At 45.5% G+C, this 21105-nt stretch overlaps 1 protein-coding gene and 1 pseudogene across 1 annotated transcript; one reads left to right on the forward strand and one right to left on the reverse strand.

The window, feature by feature from the left end:
* Positions 1-21: 21 nt before the first annotated feature.
* LOC121155086 (TBC1 domain family member 30-like) lies at positions 22-5579 on the reverse strand. Its single transcript, XM_040978265.1, has 2 exons — positions 5117-5579; positions 22-434 (listed from the first exon to the last, which is right to left on the reverse strand). Exons 1-2 carry the CDS (start codon positions 5577-5579, stop codon positions 169-171), a joined length of 729 nt encoding a protein of 242 aa, XP_040834199.1. The 3' UTR covers positions 22-168.
* LOC121155095 lies at positions 5578-20101 on the forward strand (annotated as a pseudogene).
* The last annotated feature ends 1004 nt before the right edge of the window (positions 20102-21105 follow it).

Below are 21105 nucleotides of genomic sequence, written 5' to 3' on the forward strand. Positions count from 1 at the left end.
TCCCAAATGCTTGGGACCAGAAGTGCTGCTGATCTTAACATCTTTACTTCTGGAAATCTTTGCATAGATTTTTACCAGTTAAACATCCTGGCTTGGAAAATCCCACATCCAGATTGCTCTAAAACTCCAAACATTCTAGGCACTACATCCTCACCCATCTGAAATGCTTCATCTGTATTCAAAAACACAGTTAATGGTGCTCAGCAGCATGGCCCGCATGGCACGACCACGTGGCACGACCCACGTGGCACGACCCGTGTGGCACTCACTTCTCTTTTGGGACACAGCCTGCAGGCAAGCAGTCACAACGTCACAGTCCCGCTGCACCTTGTGTAGAAGCCTGTCTCTCTGCTTCAGCTGCCGAAGCAACCTGGCCGACTGCTCCCCGACTCTGTGCTTGAGCTCTTGGAGGATTATCTTCAGCTCATTAGTGTCTGTCAGCGAAAAAAAATCAAAAAGAGACAGTAAGTACCTTGAAAGGAGACAAGGGCATGTCAAGAAATTTAGAGAACATATTTTGAAATCCATGCCAAGTTTTTGCACGATACATGTTTCCATGAACTTTCTGAAGAGCCCTATACACATGAGTTTTCAAACCTTTTATACAAAAAAAAAAAATCATCTTCGTAAAATAATTTTATATATTGAAAAAGAGAAAATTCCCATCTGCTATTTCGGTTTTTCAATGCCCACAAGAGCTAAAGTCAGGATTTGGAAACTCAGTTCAAGCCCCACCTATTTGTGGCAGGGGTTCACCAACTTGAGCCCTCATCACTTGCTCCTTTCAGAGTGCATATTAGCAAGAAGGTGTAATCTAGAGCAGAAACAGGACTCAAGTGCAGCCACTCTGAAACTGGACACAGGAACCTCAAGCAGCATCTAACCATGACACCAAATATCCTAAATAAACGCATTTGCAATTCCATTCATCATCCATATTTTGGGGTATCTTTGTACAAATTCCAAAGTAATAGCTTAAAAAAAAAATAGAACATCCAACCAATTTATGTATTTGAAGTAACTCATTCTAGGTTCCCACTAAATTGCATCTAGCTTTTCAACAAAGGCATTCTTTCTTGTAAATATTTTATTTATTTGAAAGAAAGAGAAGAAAGAAACCTCTTTTATTTGCTGGTGTATTCCCCATATGGTTACAGCAGTCAGATCTAAGTGAGGCATTCCAACCTGCTCTCTCACCCGGCCAGCAGGGGTCCAAGTACACGGGCTGTCTTCCTTTGCCCTCCCCGGTATGTTGATATGGGATGCCAGCCTCACAACTAGGGCAGCTTTATTGGCTGCGCCCAACACCTGTGCCTCAGCTGAACACTCCAATCAAATAAAGCATTTATCCACCTCCTGCCCCAGTGATGAGAAAAAAACTGTGAAAAATGTTTTTAATTTTTTGAAGCTGCATGTAAGATGTGAGCAAAGACTCTTACTTTGACCATATCTGTATCTGATTGCAAATTTACCTTTCATTGCCTGAAAAGTGGCGTATATATTTTGTAAAAAAGTGCTCAGAAGGTGCACTTTCAGGAAGAGAATCTTTCTTGAGTCTGTTTCATTAATAATAAACCTGATATTTAATAACAAATGCTTTTAAGGCACTTACCCTTAACAACATTCATCTAAAAGTAAATATGCTTACCACATTCTGTGTCAGAGATGAACACAGCAATACGGGTTGGTTTTGTTTTAAATATATTGCCTTTCAGGCATCTGTGAGGCACAATATTTCATCTTAACATTCTTGCTAACTTTTTAACACAGCAAAAATTTTATTTCCTTTAAACACCTAAGTTAGGGTAATTCTACATTTATGGAATTAATATTCATGGCAGAATATTCCATTTCACTTTCTCTGAAAGTGAAAAAACTTGGGAATCAGACTATAAACCACCAGAACATGAAGAGTGATTTGGGAGTTCTCCTTATACCATTCGCCCTGAGAGTGTGTACGTGGTACCATTGACCCTGAGAGTGTGTCTGGCGGGCAAGCGGAGCCTTCTGCTCAGCTTGGTGTTGGTTTGCCCCTCCCTGCAGGGAACATCAGAGAGTAATGTCCCGATGGTCAAAGGAGTGCAGTTTTGGAGTAACAGAGATGAGTAGGAAATGTCAGAGCAGCAGTCGTACGTGACCACACCATGGAAAACACACTTGACTTTGAATTCAAAGGAATTTCTTTGAAGTCCGTCAACTGCCTTGATGTTCTTAGGCACAGCAGTGCTCCAAGTCTCAAGGTGTGCTCAGCATACAAGATTATGCTCAGAAATAAATGTGCACGTTAGTATCAACAGTACTTAAAGGAAAAATAAGGAATCATCCAGAAGAGAGGGCCGGCATTTCCTCTACCCTGAAGTTCAAACCTGGGGGATTCCCAAGGGGAACAGGCACACATGGAGGTTTAATGAAAATGTCTGGGTCCCAAGGATGGTCAACTATGACACAAGCTACAAGAGGAGACCTGAGGTTCATTGTCCCCAGGCTCCTTCAGGGAGAACAAATGTTTCACTGAATGTCCAAGTGATTTCCCTTCCAGAAATAATTGGGTAGCAATACCATTAAAACTGGCCTAAAACTTATGCTTTGTGCCACAAGAGGGTTATTATGTTATCGTACATTATCGACTCGATAACTCCCTGACTCATAGGCATTGCTTAATATGGGAGAACATTTCGGAGTTGAGTGAGGAAAAGTGTTCTACATCAGTGTCAGGGGTATGATAGGCCTCGTGGGAGACAGAAACAGGCCCCCTTTGGCTTTCTATGCCCAGTGGAAGCAGCCCTTGCCCCTGTCCCAGTGTCTGACACCTGAAGGAGACTGAGAGCCTGTGACCAATTTTCATTCTAAGGAATTCCAGGCTATATGATAAAATTCTTAAAAATAGGTAACAGGTACTGAGCACGTTGCACACATTACTATATGGAATTCCCACCATAGCTCTCTGGAGTTCAACTGCTTGCCCAAGGTCTCCTAGCTAGTGAGGAACAAGACAGGAGTGTGACCCCAAAGTGCCTCCCCTTAACCACAGATACACCAACAAAACAGTCTTCATTTTCTGAGAAGCCAGCCTCAGCTACGCAAAAAAGCTGCACATGGCAAATGGCCAGACAGGGGAGATGTGGGTGCCACAGCAAGATCCCCAACAGCAAGAGGACAGAAATGCCCTCTGCAGCAAGTCAGAGTCTTAAAGAGAGCAGAGGTGTAATGTCAGACAGCTAAGAATCAGCACGGGGCAGGCAGACAGCAGGCTCCATCATCTGATTTTTTTTTTTCAGGATTTTTTTTTTTTTTTTTTTTTTGGAAAGGCAGATTTACACAGAGAAGGAGAGACAGAAAGATTTTTCACCTGCTGGTTCACTCCCCAAGTGGCCACAACAGCGAAAGCTGAGCTGATCCAAAACCAGGAGCCAGGAGACTTTTCCAGGTCTCCCACACAGGTGTAACATCCCAAGGCCATCCTCTTCTGCTTTCCCAGGACACAGGCAGGGAGTTGGACGGGGAATGGAGCAGCCAGAATATAAACCAGCACCCCTATGGGATACTGGCAGACACAAGGTGAGGATTTAGCCACTAGGCTATTATGCTGGGTCCTATCATCTGATTCTTTGACCACAGCACTCTGATGACGTTCATCAACAGGAGTGTTGCCATGGTGTGAGAATGGGGCTATTCAAGTATGGCAGCTTGGTCATCACAACAGGGCTCACTAAAAAGGCAAGAGCAATTAGCAAACAGCTCACTGTGCACAAAGACTTGAGCTAAAGAGACTCTTCGAGGGCCTAGGAATGAGCGTTAGAGTGAATAGTCACTCAGAAAATTCCCCTGCAGAGGTGAAGGGCTCCTTAAGCATCAGCGCGCCTATTCTCCTTGCACAAAAGACAACCACTCCCCACGCCCCTCAGCACGGAAAAGTGGACTGTGCTAAAAAGAGAGTGCCACATCGGAGTTCGTCAACACTAGTTATCAAAGTCTAAAAGACCTACAGCCTCATGCAGCTTTTCACAGAAACAGTCAAACATAAAACGGAATAGTGGGCCCAGCTTCGTCCCTACATCCGAGAGGGAGACCTGGAAGCAGCCCCTGGCTGCGGGCTTCTGGGTCAGCTCTGGCTCTATGCTCAAACAAATAAATCTTAAAAAGAAGGGAAAAAAAAAAAAAAACTGCAGTCATGGTCCCGCGCAGTGGGGAGGAAGGTAGAAGTCACTTGAAACAATGGGCTGGAAAAACATTCTCACCAGGAAATCAGAGAGGAAGTGCAAAGCTGTTTATGTAGCTTTGAGAAGGCAGACGGATTTATTATTGTCCTGGAACCAGTTAGACTGATTCTACCATAAGGAGAAGAGAAAAAGTGGGGTGGCACTCGCTCTGTCCTCCCTTCATATCATTGTAGCCGAAGGACATGTCTTCATTGAAACAGTATACTGCTTTCCACAGCTGACTTCATTTTACATACGGAGCTCTTGATGCAACTGCAATAACGCCGGGAGTGCCTGAAAGGCAAGCTCTTAGGGACAGGTGAGAACCTTTCCTATTAGAGAATAGTGGACGGGACCATCAGCGTTTGATGCTTAAAGAAAAGCCAAATGAGCCTCCAAAAGCCAAGGCCATTCTCTGCTGGACCACTGCCAGCAGAAGGCCAAGGCCATGCGGCCCCCCGCGCTAAGCCGACCCCGGGACGAGACGTGAACGCTTGGGGAGAGGCTTGGAACCCGGCGTTCCGGGAGAAATGGCATTCACACGTCGGCTGTGAAACCGCATTATCGCATGATTCCGCCTCACTAGTTAAACTCTCTCCAAGAGGAGTGGCCAGCAAGGCGGACTTGGGGTGGAGGGGGTAAGTGAGTAAATAAAACAAGCTTACTCTCCCAGCGCCCTCTAGGATAGTGAAGCTCGGAACCTCCAAGCCTGTGCTAACAGCTGTGCCAGGAAGGTCCCTCAGGCCTCCTCACCTCTCCAACTCCAGAGACGAGTGGACCGGGCGGGGCGTTTAGGGACTCAGGGGGTCTTGAACCTGTGAGAATGCGTAGTGGATAAGGCCCGGTGTGCACACCTGTGCGCCGGCAGACAGCCGGAGAATCGTCCCACTCCTAGCCACCCCTTCCACAGACCTCACCTTTCTGGCGCAGGTACCGCATCTGGTGCTGCTGGCTCGGTCGCTCCTGCAGCTCCTGCAGCGCACGGGAGTCTCCGGCGCCTCCGCGGGCTCCCAGAAACACGTCGGAGCCCGAGGCCTCGGTGGAGCTGTCGAGGCTGTCGCGGCGCGGCCGGCGGGTCCCGGGTCCCGCGCCCACGCCCGCCGCCTCCTCCTCTTCGGTGCAACTGTACAGCTCCGTGAGCAGCCCGCTCACCAGGGACGCCGTGCGGCTTGTGCGGCCGCCGGGCTCGGGCTCCTCCTCGCCCTCCCACGAGTCGCCGCCGCAGCCCCGCGGCCGCTCCGCCGGTCCCTGCCGGAGTGGAGCTGCGACCGCTGCACAGGCCGGTTCCCGCTCAGCCTCCTGGAGCCTCGCGTCCCGGCCGCCGGGAAACTCGAGCTCCGCGCGCCCCGTCAGGCGGTCACCCGCGGGCAGCCACTCCATGGCCCTCGGCGCGCAACCTCCCCGCGCCGGTCAGTTCCGGGAGGAGGCGCGGCCTCGGTCCCGCCGGGGGAGTCTGAGGCGGGGCGCGACGCCAGCCGGGGCTCCGAACCTCCCGGATTCTCCACCTGGAGCCGCTGGCCACGCCGCCGCCGCTCCTACCTGGGCACACCTGCGGCCGGCTGGCCCGGACTCGGCTCCGGAGCGCCTCTCCGGTGCAGGAGCAGGACGCAGCCAGAACGCTCTGGGGATGAGGCCGCCTGGCAGGAAGGGGGTAGGGCGCTCCCGTCGCTGCCACCTTCACTGTTAAGCACGTGATTGGACCCAAAAAGAGGGCAACTGTGGTGTCCTGTTCAGCCACCGGCTAGAAACAAAGCCATTCAATTGGTCGAGACCTGGAGTCTCTGCCTACGCGGGCACAATGCCCGGCTCTTCTCGCCTTCGCACCTGGTCTGAGGTGCACTGGCTTTAGTTTCCGACCCACCGTGACCTTTCTAGCACGCTGAACACCTGGCACAGGCCTGGGATCTAATAACACTGTGTCCAGTGGACAGAGTATTGGATTCAGATTAGCTCATTCCCTGACACAACACAAAACACGCAACGGGGGTGAATTTCGCGCGTGTTCCGGAGACCGCTGAAGTTATAAACTGATGGAGCTGATTTTTATCCGAAAACCAAACGTGTTTACAAGACACCCTGAGAGACACACCTTCACACTGCGCCTCCGTAGAACTTTGAGAAATTTTTGTGGATTTAGTCAAAATAGCCAACATTTTTGTAATTCCTGTTGTTCATCAGACCTGGCGCCAGTGGCGTGAATGAGGAATGTGTTTCATACTCACTTTATAGACCAGGTAAGTACTGTATGATCTTCGCCTTTACGATGAGGGAGTTGAGGCACAGCGCGATAAAATAACGTGTTGGATCGCAGGGGGAACTTTCAAAAGTGTCTGGCATGTAGTCTAATGCGATGGCGCACTCTCCCAGGCTTCTCCTGGAGGCGGCGATACAGTGGGAAACAGTGGTGGAACTCCGTGTTTGTTTGGTGCACTTTTATGTATTCATTTATTCGTTAAAGGTTAATTTATTTGCTGGCTCGTGGCTTCACTCTGGCCCAGCCTTGACCAATGGAAGTTCTCTCTGCCTCTCCCTCGGTGTAAACTCTGGTTGTTTGTTTTTGTTTTTCTAATGATTTGAAAGGCAGAATGAAAGAGAGATTCTTCCACTTCCTATATCATTCCCCAAATGACCACCACAGCCAGATATGGTCCTGGCCAAACGCAGGAGACAGGAATGCCATCCTGGTCTCCCACATGGGTGGCAGGAGTCCAAATAGCTGGGCCATCATCCACTGCCTGCTCAGGTGCATTTGCAGAAAGCTTGATTGGAGGTGGAGTCGCTGGGACTCAAACGAGCACCCCAATGTGGGGTGTAGGTATAGACACTGGCAAGCAGTTTAACCCTCTGTGTCGCAACAGGGGCCCACCTAGTGTTTCTAAGTCACTCTCATAAAACGTGGCCCTAAAGTAAGAGCCTAGTGTTCCTTACCACCACCACAAGAAGGAGGAGTTTTTCTGAAATTGCAATTGACATAAGCAAAAGTTTTCTAATTCTTCCCTTAGGTATCCAGAATTTTTAAAGTATGCTGAAAGTATGTCTTAGAATGCCTTGAGGTTTAGTTACCTTTTAGTATTGAAACGCGTGAAATGGAAGGCGTTTAAGCATGTGTGGAGTTGCTGTGGTTTTCTCCTTTGACTTTTTGCCCCCATTATTCCTGGCATTGAATGAGTACCAAGGGCCTTTCTTCATATGCCAAACTTTGCAACAAGCAAGACTTTCTTCCCAGCAAGCTCTGAAACTGGATCCCTCTGCTTGTTAACTTCCCAGCCCTTGCTACCTCCATCCCCTAAGAAAAAAAAAATGTCACAACTTTCAGTCCTCGGAATTTTTCTCTTTATGGGTATCTCTATCAGAATTACAAAGTCCAAGTCAGCTGATGGAGATGAAGAAAGAGACCCAAAAAATCAGCATGACATTGACATTCACTATTTCTCAATTAGTCAGAACTTCAGACCAATGTCCTGTTCTCTGTCATTACCAAATCACCACAAGACAGAAAGTAGAAAGGAAGGTTTGCAGGGATGACCTCCCCAGATACCGCACACCCCTCTTCTCTCCAGGTCAAGGCTCTGCTTTAACATCCTGAGGGTCCTTCCTTGATGGCCCTGATCGGCCTGTTGGAAACTCCACCCCCACCACACACACACCTCCGGTATTCCCTTATTTTACTTTGTTGTTGTTTTTTGTTTTTGTAAGTTATTTATTTTACCTGAAAATCAGTTACAGAGAGAGTCTGAGAGAGAAAGAGATCTTTCATTTGTTGGTTCTCTCCCCAAATGGCCACAATGACCAGGGCTGGACCAGTCCAAAGCTAGGAGCCAGGAGTTTCTTCTGGATTTCCTGTGTGGGTGCAGGAGTCCAAGGCTGTGGGGCATCCTCCTGTTTTACCATGCCATAGCAAGGAGCTGAATCAGAAGTGGAGCAGCTGAGACATAAACTGGCCCTCATATGGGATGCCAGTACTACGTGTGGAGGATTAGCTTGCTTTGCCACCACCTCAGCACTCCTTGTTCTCTTTTTTCCTTAATGCTCACCATCTTCTAACAAACATAGATTTTTATTCTATTGTCTCTCTTCTGCCACAAAAAGATAAACTACTGAAAACAGAAAGTTTTGTCTGTTTTGTTTCTTGATAGACCATCCCACATGCACCTGTCCTTGAATTAAGATAGGTACTCAGTAACTATTTATTGAATTAGCTGTAAGAATATATGAAAACAAAAGGCCAAATTATCTGATTTCCTAAGAAAAATGAGTTACAGGGCCAGGACAATGGCTCATTTAGCTAATCCTCCACCTCTACACACCAGCATCCAATGAGCACCAGTTCGTGTCCTGTTTGTTCCACTTCCCATTCCAGCTCCCTGCTTGTGGCCTGGGAAAGCAGTAGAGGATGGCTCAAAGCCTCGGGACCCTGCACCCATGTGAGAGACCTAGAAGAAGTTTCAGATTAGCTCAGCTCTTGCGGTTGCAGTCATCTGGGGAGTGAAGCAGCAGATGAAAGATCCTGAACCTGCTCTCTGTAAGTATGCTTTTCCAATAAAAATAAACATTTTAAAAAGTGCACATGCAAGAGAACAGAGAGGTGGGCATTTGCCTAGTGGCTAAGACCCCTTCATCCCACATTGGAGGACCTGGCTTTAATTCCTAGCTCTGGTTCCTGATTCCAGCTTCCTAACACAGACCGTAGGAAACAGCAGCTCAAGTAATTGCACTGCTGTCAGAGATGTGGGAAACCTGGATTACATTTCCTTCTCCTGGCTCTAAGAGCACCAGCCCGGTCCCAGTCACTGCAGGCATCTGGGCAGTGAACCAACATACAGGAACTGTGTGTGTGTGTATGTGTGTATGTGTGTTTCTCTGATGCTCAGATAAATAATTTTTAAAAGAAAAAAATAGGGAGGAGGGGTCAAAGTTGTGGCATAGTGAATTGAGCCACCACCTACAATGCCAGCATCCCATATGAGTGCAGATTCAAGTCCTGCTGCTCTACCTGCAGGCTAGCTCCCTGGTAACGTGCAGTCGAAGATAGCTCAGATCCTTGGGACCCTGACACTCACCTGAGAAACCTGGATGAAGCTCCTGGCTCCTGGTTTTGGCCTAGCCTGGTTCTGCAGACATTTTAGGAGTGAATCAATGGATAGAAGATATCTATCTCTATAATGCTTGCCCTTCAAACAAATAAACGGACATTTAAAAAAAAAAAAAAGGAAATTGAGTTCCATTCACTAGGATCATTGAGTTGTTGTTGACAGAGAGCAGACCCTAAGCCACACTATACTGCAGTTGACTGGCAGGCCCAGGCCAGTTCTCTGAAGTTGTGCTGTGTGAGAACACCACTGGTCTAACAAAACATGACCATCACATAGGTCATGATAAAGAAAAATCGTGGGCCAGGCACAACGGCCTAGTGACTAAAACCTGACCTTGCATGCACCAGGATCCCATATGGGCACTGGTTAGTCTCCTGGCTACTCCACTTCCCTTCCAGCTCCCTGACTGTGGCCTGGGAAGGTAGCAGAGGATGACCCAAAGCCTTGGGATCCTGCACCTGTGTGGGAGATCTGGAGAAAGCTCCTGGCTCCTGGCTATGGAATGGCTCAGCTCTGGCTGTTGTGGCCACTTGGGGAGTGAACCAGCAGATGGAAGCTATTTCTCTGTCTCTCCTTCTCTTTGTAAATCTGCCTTTCCAATAAAAATAGGTATTTTTTAAAATGGCAAAAGTAAAATTCATTAAGATTAGTTATGCTGGGCCCGGCGCGGTGGCGCAAGTGGTTAAAGGTCCTCGCCTTGCACGCCCGGGATCCCATATGGGCGCCGGTTCTAATCCCGGCAGCCCCGCTTCCCTTCCAGCTCCCTGCCTGTGGCCTGGGAAAGCAGTCGAGGACGGCCCAAAGCTTTGGGAACCTGCACCTGCGTGGGAGACCCGCCAAGAGTCTCCTGGCTTTGACCGTTGCACTCACTTGGGGAGTGAATCATCGGACGGAAGATCTTCCTCTCTGTCTCTTCTCTCTGTATATCCGCCTTTTCCAATGAAAAAAATAATAAAAATAAATCTTAAAAAAAAAAAAAGATTAGTTATGCTATCTGTAGTAACTTGGGCCTTTACTTCTAGTACTTAAATAATAACACTAATAATTTCATACCAGATACAATTCAGATACAGGATCCAGTACTGTATAATAAGTGCTAGCAGCCAACAAGCAGACCACAATATATTAGAGCACAGTTTACATAGGTCTAGTGTACAGTCTACAGACTGATCATTTGAATTTTTCCCAAATGTGAAACAAAGTCTTGCAAATAACCTTTGTACGCCCATCATTGAAAACCACTTAACAAGCCTGTAAACACTTTGGTAATTTGATATCTTTTTAGCAGAGCAGATACAAAATGAATTGCTCTGATGAAAGCTGTGATTATTTTTGGCTTGGGTGATTTCTAAAATTTCACAGCTAACCTTTTACTCTAATCTTTCAGGGATTATTCTTTCCAGCTGTCACAGGGAAATGCAAAAGGTCACTACTGGGTTTGAACGGGGCTCCACGGCAGCTCAGGCTTGCCCTTCAATTTTGCTGTCTGCAGTTTGTTTGGAACACATATCATCTGTGTTTTCAATGTAATAGCTATGCATTAAGAGGATTCTTATATTTGTCAACCCAAAAAGTTGGATGAGTGACCAATGCAGATATCTGAATGTTTTTAAAACCCATCCAACTTTAAAACTTAGGAAATGCAAATGACTGCATAGTAATCAATTAAGAGCTACTACTAATGTTGAGTGGTCATTAACTTTGATGCTCCCCAAAACCTGGGATCTCTACTTTGACTACTGCTTACACTAGCTATCCAAGTGACAGAATATAACCTCTCTGCAGTCATAGGAAGACTGTGATTGTTCAATGTATATCCACTGAAAATTAAATCTCTCATTAAAATGATCATTAAAGTATAAATGATTTTTCTAAAACATTAGAGTGACATGCTTTAAGAAGAATTGCTGAGCCTTTGATGCCCACATGTTCATAACCGCTGACAAAGACTAGCTGACATCAATGAGCTAATCCATTTTGTCTAATTGGCCAGTTAGTGCTTCTTCCACAATGAGGGCTTCCCAGCGAGCATAAACACGTGACAAAGATCTTCATACTTTGTGTCTCTTCCTATAGGTCCATGCATGTTTCACTATCCCATTCCTCCCTGTCTCCAATCTTCCAGTCTTTTTCTTTCCAGGCTCATGATCAGCCAACCAGCCAAGGGCTGTTAGTGAGAAAGAAAGACAGACAGACAGAGACAGAGGGACAGAGAGAATGCATATATATATATGTAATTTTTTGTTTGTTTGAAGGGCAGAGTTAGAGGAGAAAATCTTTCATCACTGGTTCATTCTCCAAATGGCTGTAATGGCCAGGAATGGGGCAGGCCGAAGCCAGGAGCCTGGAGCTTCTTCTGGATCTCCCACATGAGTGCAGGAGCCCAAGTACTTGAGCTATCTTCTACTGTTTCATCAGACACAGCAACAGGGACCTGGATTGGAAGTGGAGCAGTCAGGACTTGAACCAGCGCCCACATTGAATGCTGGCCTTGCAGGCTAAAGCTTAGGCTGATATGCCACAATGCTGGTCATATATACATACATATTCCTCTATATACACACATATACATATGTATCTATCTACTATATAGTCACACACGAACTACCCTTGGCTTTGGACCAGTCTGATTCTGGGGTACTGTGGGGAGCGTGTGGCTGTGTGGGGAGTGTGCGGCTGTGTGGGGAGTGAATCAGCCTTTGGAAGATCAATCTGTCTCTATCTTTGTCTCCATTTCCTCCTGCCCCTCTCTAACTCTTTAAAATAAATAAACCTTTTATGTTTTTTAAAGCACATTGCATTTTATAGAAGTTTGAAATCACTTGCAGTTTTGTTTCTTGAGTGAATTTCACAAGTTACAGGAAGTGTCAGAGAAACTATTACAATGAAACTGTTACACCAGCTACAATTTCACTACTGCAAAATTGTAATAATTTATAATTTACACTTAAATTCAAGGGATATTGTCTGTGCAAGGAGAGGGAGAGCAGTGGCTGCTGCTGTCACTTCTACCATGGTGACCTTCTAATGGATGCTCTACCAGGAGAAATAGTTGCCCATGAGTGGCACGTCTGGATTACACTTAAAAGCTGAAATACTTTGAAGATCCAAAACAAGGTCTTGCCTGTCAGCTGCCTCCAGACACAGTGACTGCCAGAAGTTTATTACTATTATTTGAAAGGCACAAGTACAGAGAGAGAGAAAGAGAGAATCTTCCATCTCTTAATTCACTCCCCAAATGACCTCAGTGACTAGGGCTGGGCTAAACCAAAGCAAGGAGCCAGGAGCTTCATCCAGATTACCCACATGGATGGCAGAGGCCCAAACACGTGGAACATCTGCTGCTTTCCCAGTTACATTAGCAGGGAGCTGGATCTGAAGTGGAGCAGTCGGGACTCTAACCGTTATCCATACAGGATGCTGGCACTGCAGGTGGCAGCTTTGTTGGCTATGCCACTGTGCCAGCTGCTGCCAGATCTTCAAATACCAAGTCCAGCTTTGTTCACCAACCTATCTGATGTTGGAACTCATGTCAAGCTGAGCCAGGGTGTGCACAGTTGTTAATGCCCTAAGAGCACTGTGATTATGAGTCACACGTAGTGGAATGGGGAAATCAAGTTGACTACCAACTGACTTGGGCAAATACAAAGATTATGCAAAGCTAACAATATCACAAATAATGAAAAAGAAGGTTAAACTTCTCAAGTCAATAAAAAAAAAGTTGGACATGAAATTAAGATTTTGGTGAATTTGAGAAGAATACCCAACATCATCTCACTGGCAGACATAAAACACACACACACACACACACACACACACACACAAAACTGTGTCACAAATGCCTGCCTTGATTCTTGAACACATAAACAACACAGATTTCAAGCAATTGTAACAGACATGAACAGACTGCAATATCTGATTTTAGCAAGGTGAGATTCTGAAGGCCCTTGGTTATTGCCACAGCATGAGATTTATGCACAGAGGTGTGAAGCCCATAATGTTGATTGATCAAGAACACAGAAAGCTACAATTAATAGCCTAAGGTTTGGCTCAATTTTACCATTCTGGGCAAGAATATAATGTTTCAGTTGCTTCTTGACTCTTCAAAGGCCCTGCGCCATGAGGACACTATGAGACAGATGATTACAGTTTAGATCTGTGGCACTTGGGTTTTACACTGACAAGTAGGATCTTTCAGAAGGAACTGTTTTCCCAAGGATATGGCCATCATGACCAATTGGTAAGGATAGCCATGGTTCTGGATACAGAAGATTTGACAAATACAACATTGCATCAGATCCACATTTTAGTGATGACTTGGGTGAAAAACAGCACCTTGTCAACCCTGGGGTCTTGGATTTCCTGGACTAGCTGGTGGGGTGTGGCTGCTACTCACAACTCACCCCCAAATGAGGCCACAGAACACCCCTATTTCTATAATGTTTTGCAGGACCAGGCTCAAATGCATTCCTCTAGCATGCCAGGGAGCGGGTGACAAGCACACACGTCAACTGCACCAACATGATGTCAGGGATTCTTCAGTGCCTTAACCCCTTGGATCTCTGGCTGGTTCATCAGTGATTGTTGTGCCAACCCCACAGGGATGTGAGTCCCAGCTGCTGCTAGCGCTCCACAGCACTTGGGCCATCTTCCCTGCTTTTTCAGGCCCAACAGCAGGGAGCTGGAGTAGAGGTGGAGCTTCTAGGACTCAGAGTATTGCCCACACAGGATACTGTGGTTGTAGTTGGCAGATGAACCCATTGAGGCAGACCTTCTCTAGCTGAATTTCAGTTGCTAAAAACTGTTCAAGATTTTCTTATTTATGCTCATGATCATTCTTTTGTTTTGCTTTCTGGTTATACCTTGTCTGATTTTGGTATTAGAGCAGTGCAAACCTCATAAAATGAATCAGATGTATTCTCCCCTTTTTGAAAGAATTTGCATAGGAATTACACTGCTTCTTTTGTGTATAACAGAATTCAAAAGTGAAACCATCCAATCCTGGAGTCATTTTTGCAGAATCATTCTGAAAAAATTAATCCAGTTTCTATAATGCATACAGAACTATTCAGCTTCTGCTTTTTTTTTTTTCCCTGCAGTTTCCCAGTACACTTGCAGTTGAGGGAACAATATATCCTTTTTTGGTGTGTGTACTAAAAGGTCACTATCTTGCATTGTTTTAAAATTGTTTTTAAGAAGTGTTGTGATTTGGACATAGCTTGTCCCTAAGGGTTCATATGTTGGCAGCTTGGTCCTTAATGTAGCAGGGATGAGAACTTTAAGAGGTGAGGCTGAGGGGCCAGCTAATCCTCTGTCTACTCACACTGTAATCCCCTATAGGTCCTGGGATCATGTCCTAGCTGCTCCACTTCTGATCCAGTTCTCTGCTTGTGACCTGGAAGTGCAGTGGAAAGTAGCCCAAGTCCTTGGGAGTCTGCACTCATGTGGGAAGCTGGGAAAAAGCTCCTGGCTCCCGGCTTTGGATCAGCTCAGCTCTGGCCATTCAGGCCATTTGTAGGGGTAAATCAGCGGATAGAACACCTTCTTTCTGTCTTTCTATCTCTGTAAAATCAGCCTTTCAGGTAAAAATAAGTAAATTAAAAATAAATAAGTAAATAAGAGAAGTGAGGCTGGGTGCAAGTGATTGGGCCATGGGGGCTATAGCCTTCAGAAAGGATCAAGTAGTTCTTGTGAAACCCAAACTGCCTCCCCTAGAAGGAGTTGTTTTGGTGAGGCTGGCCCCTCCCCTCTCTGTGGCCTTCTGTTCACCAGGTGACTGTCCCCTCTCACAAGCCTCCCCTCTGGAATGCCACACACTGTGATATGACACAAGGGGTCCCTCACAAGAAGCAGTGCCATGCTGTTTAAACTGTTAGCCTCTCAAACCATGAGCTAAATAAAATGCTGTTTATAAAGAAGCAGTGACAGGCATTTCATTATAGCAACAGAAAATGGACCAATGCATACGATGAATGTAGAATTCTGTACTTTAAAGATGTTACATCACTGTTTCTGGTTTGTGTAGCTTCCGAGAGGACCACAGTCATTGTTATCTTTGTATCTGCAAGTGATATGCTTTCTTCCTCTGACCACTTTCAAGATTTTTCTTTATCATTTGTATTCAGAGTTTTGATTCTGATATATCTCAGAATAATTTTCTCATATTTACCCATGGAATTTCTTGGACCTGACTTTACTCCAAATTTATTTTCAATTACTATTTCTTCAATAATAATTTTTTTTTTTTGCTTTTGGGATTTTAACTATATTATTGGTACACTAAATCTTTTTTCTCACAGGTTGCAAAAACAATTGCTCCTTTTCATCATCTTCTTTGCTTTATTACAAGCATTTTCTTTTGTTTTTTTTCCTTTAAGTTCACCTAACTTTCCCTCCCATCTATCATCTAATTTTCTGTTAATCCATGTAATACAATTTTAAAATGCATATCGAAGTATCTTGTGAGGGTCTTATCTGTCAACTTCTTTATGTCAGTCGTTCACTGTCTGTTTCAACTCACATTTTTCTTTCTCCTGCTCCTGAGCTGCATTTTCCTGTTTTGGACTTTATGTAGACATTTTATGGGATACAGGAAACTATAAATTTCTTACCATTGAGAATCTAGATTTTGTAGTCTTAAAGAGCGTGGGGCCCTGTACTGAAAAGCAAGTTTAGTTCCTCACAGATAGGCTTAATCCTTTGAGGGTTGTATTTCCACTTGCTGTGTTTTCATCCTGGTAGGTCGGCTCTCCTCCTGCACCATGGCCCTCCCAGCCTGTTTGCCTGAGGCCCCTGGTGATCAAGCAAGGGCTATTTTTCCCCCTCTTTGGATGGCTGGCTGGGTCCCAACATCTCCAACTTCTCTGAGACTTTGGTTTCTCTCCCTGTGAGCGCACATCTCTGTATTCAAGTGCACATCAATGCAGTTTTTCCAAGCCTTATAATCTATATATCATTCTCCTTGTGAGAACTCTGCTGCACAACTTCTAGCTGCCACTGCTTCCCTTACCTTCACTCTCTCTCTTCCAGAGTTGCTAATAAGGCAAACTGTTCTGCGCAAAATCATCCTTTCTGTGTGCCACCAGGCAAAAAATAAGCACTTAACTGCCACCTGTCACACACAGCCTACAGTCCTGCTTTGACTGTTTTCTACCTTATTTTCTAGTTATTTACAGTAAAAAGTTAGTCAGGCACTGTTACTCCCTTTGGATTGGAAATGGAAGTTTTGAAATCATTACATGTCCAGGAGAGATTTATGCTTCAGAGGTCATATGAAAGGCAGTGTTATTTTTATAATGAAAAGTATCATGAGAATTTTTCAAGGCATAGCTGGATTTTATCTGTCTATTCTCTTGGGAAAATTTCAAAATGAAAAATGTACTTTATTAAATCTAATTGAAATGAGAAGATGCATTTCAGCAGTGCTGAGTCAGGAGTGAAAGCATTTGACCTGGCAGTTGAAATGCTGGTTAGGACATCCACAGCCCATTGCCTGGGTCTGAATTCCTGGCTTCAGTTTCCTGCTAATGCAGATGGCAGGAGGCAGTGGGAATAGCTCAAGTGATCCGGTTCCTCCCACCCATATAGGAGACCTTGATTGCCATTCCTAGCTGTTAGCTTTAGCCACTGTGGGGTATTTACAACATTTGGACCAGTAAACCAGTAGAGAGGAACAATGAACCCAGACCAAACATGAGACAGACATGTCCTAATAAAACTTTGACTTCAGGAGGAAAAGCCATAGCTGCTTCGTTTCCAATCCAGCTCTCTGCTTATGGCGGGAAAAGCACTAAAATGGCCCAAATCCTTGGGTCCCTGCACCACATGGGTGCCCCTGACGAAGCTCCTGACTCACAGCTTTGGATCAGCTCAGCTCAGCTCAGCTCAGCTCTGACTCGGTTGTTGTGGCCATTTGGGGAGTAAACCAGCAGATGGATGATTCTCTGTCTCTCCTGCTCGCTCCATAACTCTGCCATTCAAATAAATTCCTTAAAGAAGGAGGCAAGATGGCAGAATAGGGTATAGACATGTTTGAGATGATGGAGAATCTTTAGACAGGGCGAAGCACAAGGAGATTATAGAGAAAGATAGGAGTCAGGCAGTTTGCAGGGGGTACCTGGACACCCCCTGAACACAGGGAAGTAGCAGTGATGGCAGAGCAGTATTGCAGTGAACAGAAAACCCACCAGAGGCCAGAGAGCAGCAATCCAGACTCCAACAAGAGCCAGGGATCCAGCAGCAACCACAGCCTGGCTCTTAGGGCAGCCAGATGGGAGCTTGGGTTCAGGCGGGGAGCCAGGAGGTGAATGCAGATTGAGACCTGCCAATCCTGCTACATAGTTTGGCCCAGCACAAGCGGAGAAAGAGTGGCGGATTCCAGGGGGCAGACCAATGGCAGGAAAGAATTCACAGCACAGAGATAGGGTGCTGTCTTGTGTGGTAGGTCAGAGACCATAGAGTTGAAGGGATGGTTCAAAGTGCGCTCATTTCTGGCTGATCACACTGAGTGATCCCACAGGGAGGGCAGTGTCAGCTGCCCATGCTGCAGGGTCTGTGTGGTCCCTGGATCTGAAAGCCAACAGCCCCATTTCTCAAGCAGTGCTCTGCTGGACGCCATCATGTATGGTGGGGCAGAGAGTGCGGATTTCAAGGGACAGCTTGGAGTGGGCTCGATTCCAGCTAATCGCAATGAGCTGAACCCACAGAGAAAGCAGCACCAGCCTCGCATCCTGCAGGGTCTGTGTGGTCCCAGGATCTGATGGCCGACAGCCCCCGATCTATGTCGGTGCCCTGCCAGGCACCATCTTGCTCAGAGGGGCAAGGGCTCAGAGGTCAGGAGGAATAGTGGAAAACTGCACATGCACTAAATCAGTGGAGCTCAGATGCAATTTTTACAGGACCAGGCACTGTTAGACTGAAGGGAGGACAGCTGAGTTATACAAGAGCTACGCTGGGAACAAAATCACTTCCAGCTTAGAGCACTGCACATGCTCCTCAGAAAAAAAAAAATAGCTCTATCATGGCACTCTACAGACTCCACCCAAAATAACACCAAGTGGCATTCAGACTAAATGGCCAGCACATGTCAGTAACATCAGTGTTGCTGACAAACCAGTTATTTAACACAGCTGGCATCTTCCTAATGCAGGGCACTGATTAAACATAAAAATCGACTTGTAGACCTGTAGGTACTACACCTTAGAAACTTGCACTAAGGAGAATCCACCAACCAGAACTGCAATGTGAAAAGCTAAAAGAAGAGACAGAGGCACTATGAATGTTACTGCAAACTCTTCCACAAAGGAACAAAAGCCTCTACCACCCTCAGAGTTAACAGGAGGGTCACAGAACTCCCAACAGAGTTGATCAAAAGCGAACTTCACCATGACACATGATAATCAAGCTCTCTTAAGTTGAACATAGGGGAAGAAAGCCTTAAATATGCACATGAAAAAAAATCAAGTGACCTATACAGAAAACCCAATCAAACTGATAGCTGATCTCTCAGAAGAAGCACTACAGGCCAGAAGAGAATGGAGTAATATATTCCAGGTTCTAAAAGGGAAAAATTTTCTGCCCAAAATAACATATCCCACAAAGCTCTCCTCTGTCTTTGAAAATGAAATAAAATTCTTCCACAGTTGCTGGAGACCAGTTCTGGCTGACTCGAGAGCTTGAAAAGGATGTATGGATTGATGAGAAGACAAGAAGAGGAGGTTACGTGGACCACTACAGCATGATGCTCATAATGGACAACTCAGAAAAGTTGCCTTCTTTATTTATACACAAATCATCACAAACTTTTGCACAAAATCCAATTGTTTCATTTTCACTTCATTATAAAAGAATGATTAGAAATCAATCCTAAAAAACATTATTATCATTTTACTTCAGAAAAAATATTTTCAGCAAGCTATTACTCATTCAAACCTGCAGTGATCTGGCTGAAGCCAGGAACTCCATGGTTGGCAGCACATGTGGTTACATAGTGACAAGCAGTTTATTTATATTCAAAATCAATTTTCACTAAACCTAAACTGATATTACTTAAAATATCAAGAGTACAGAATTAGAAGGAAAGCTCATAAATGAAAGGAATTTATAAAGGTATATATCATAGATTCTTTATTAAATCTTATAATCAATCATGGATTAATTACCATCACCTTCACCTAGTGCTGCTTCAATTGTTTTTGTTCTTTTGTTACAGGGCAGTGAAAGGGATCAGGGCAACTCAACCTTTCTATAAACAGAGGGCCTTTACCGGAAACTTTTTTCTATCTTTATAAACTGTTTTCTTTCCCTAAACATAAGTGCCAATATAAGGTAGAAGTTTTTACAAACTGTTTTCTTTTCCTAAAGAAATGGTAGACGTTTTAAACCATTTCCTTGTAAGGGCTCACAATATTTTGTTTCCCTTAGAAGACATCCAATATACTTTCTGCTCCACGTGGTGGGAAGCCAAAGTGCGTCATTTCACGCAGTGCAGCAGTTTGAGGCTGCGTGGTAAACAAACTATTCGTACCTCCACAACTGCCATTTGTATCCAAGATATTACCAAGCCATTTCTCAAGGAGAACATTACTTACATTAGGGCAAATTCCAGGACAAAGGTGAGCATGTAATAGGATGTTTGGGGATGGTGTGGGCTCAACTGTAACTATTGTGTGCTTTACGCTGTATGTCATTGCCTTAATTTGCTAAAGACCATTTTACCACAATGTGATTGATCAGCTTGAGACATTATATGTTACAGGAATCATTTCACATGTGCAGAAAAACACCACCACCCTCAGGAGAATTCTATGAAACATCAGAGAGGTGACTGAGTGTCCATACAATGGGTGAGGCAGCAGTGAAGTGACCAGAGACATTCAGCTGGGCCTTGTCACACAGCCAGAAACTCCTCGTAGCCTTGCTAACCGAGGAGTGGTGCTAGTCACACACTCAACCAGTCCCAACTGCATGGCTTCCCACACACAGTAAAGAAAAATACCAAAAATCCCCCCCCCCTTTTTGAGATTTTAAAAATCTTATTCTGAATTCAATTAAGTTGTGTTGAATGTGGCTTAATTTTTAAAAAATAAAAAAACAAATTTTAACTCTTGAATATTTTCCAGTAGTTAAAAGTTTTAATGTTCCTTTCATAATTAGAATCGATATACAACAGCTTAACTATGCACAAGGCAATGCCAGCCTGGATTTCTGCTCAACGTCCCTTATAAAAAGGTAGTTTGGCGACTATGTTTCAAGGATTTCATTTTTGCTCAACGTCTTTATCATCGCCCAAGAAGGCTTTTAAAAACTCAACATGGAATATTAGGGTAAAGCGATCAGGCTTTGAGTTTGAGAGCTGAGTTGAAATGCAGTTCCACGTTTAATAGTTAAGTAGAATGAGCAGGTTAAAGCCCAAACACTACAAAGAAAAACGAAAAACGACTCCGCACGCGGGCCTGAATACGCTCTCCTGGAGCATCGATTTCCCCACCTGACTCCTACAGGTGCAGTCCATCCTCTTCCTCGGTGAGCCTCTGCACTCTCCCCCCGCCTCTCGGCTTCCCTCTCCTCCATTTTATTCTCTACCAAGCGCTCACAAACAGGTCCTGGCGGAAAGCAGCTGCAGCCTCAGCCCGGGGCCAGCGCGCCATCCGGGTTCGCCCGGCGTCCTCGCCCCCTTTCCCCTCTACGCTGTCCGGCATTTTCCCTCCGGCCGGCTCCCGCCCGCGGCCCCGCCCACCAGCGCCAGTCAGGTGACCGCGCGGCGCTCCGCCCCCTGTCCTCGCCTCACGTGATCGCGCCCAGGGAGAAAACGC

Source organism: Ochotona curzoniae, unplaced genomic scaffold (assembly GCF_017591425.1).
Source record: "Ochotona curzoniae isolate NIBS_2020 unplaced genomic scaffold, NIBS_Ocur_1.0 contig_1014, whole genome shotgun sequence".
In the NCBI taxonomy this organism is placed as follows: domain Eukaryota; kingdom Metazoa; phylum Chordata; class Mammalia; order Lagomorpha; family Ochotonidae; genus Ochotona; species Ochotona curzoniae.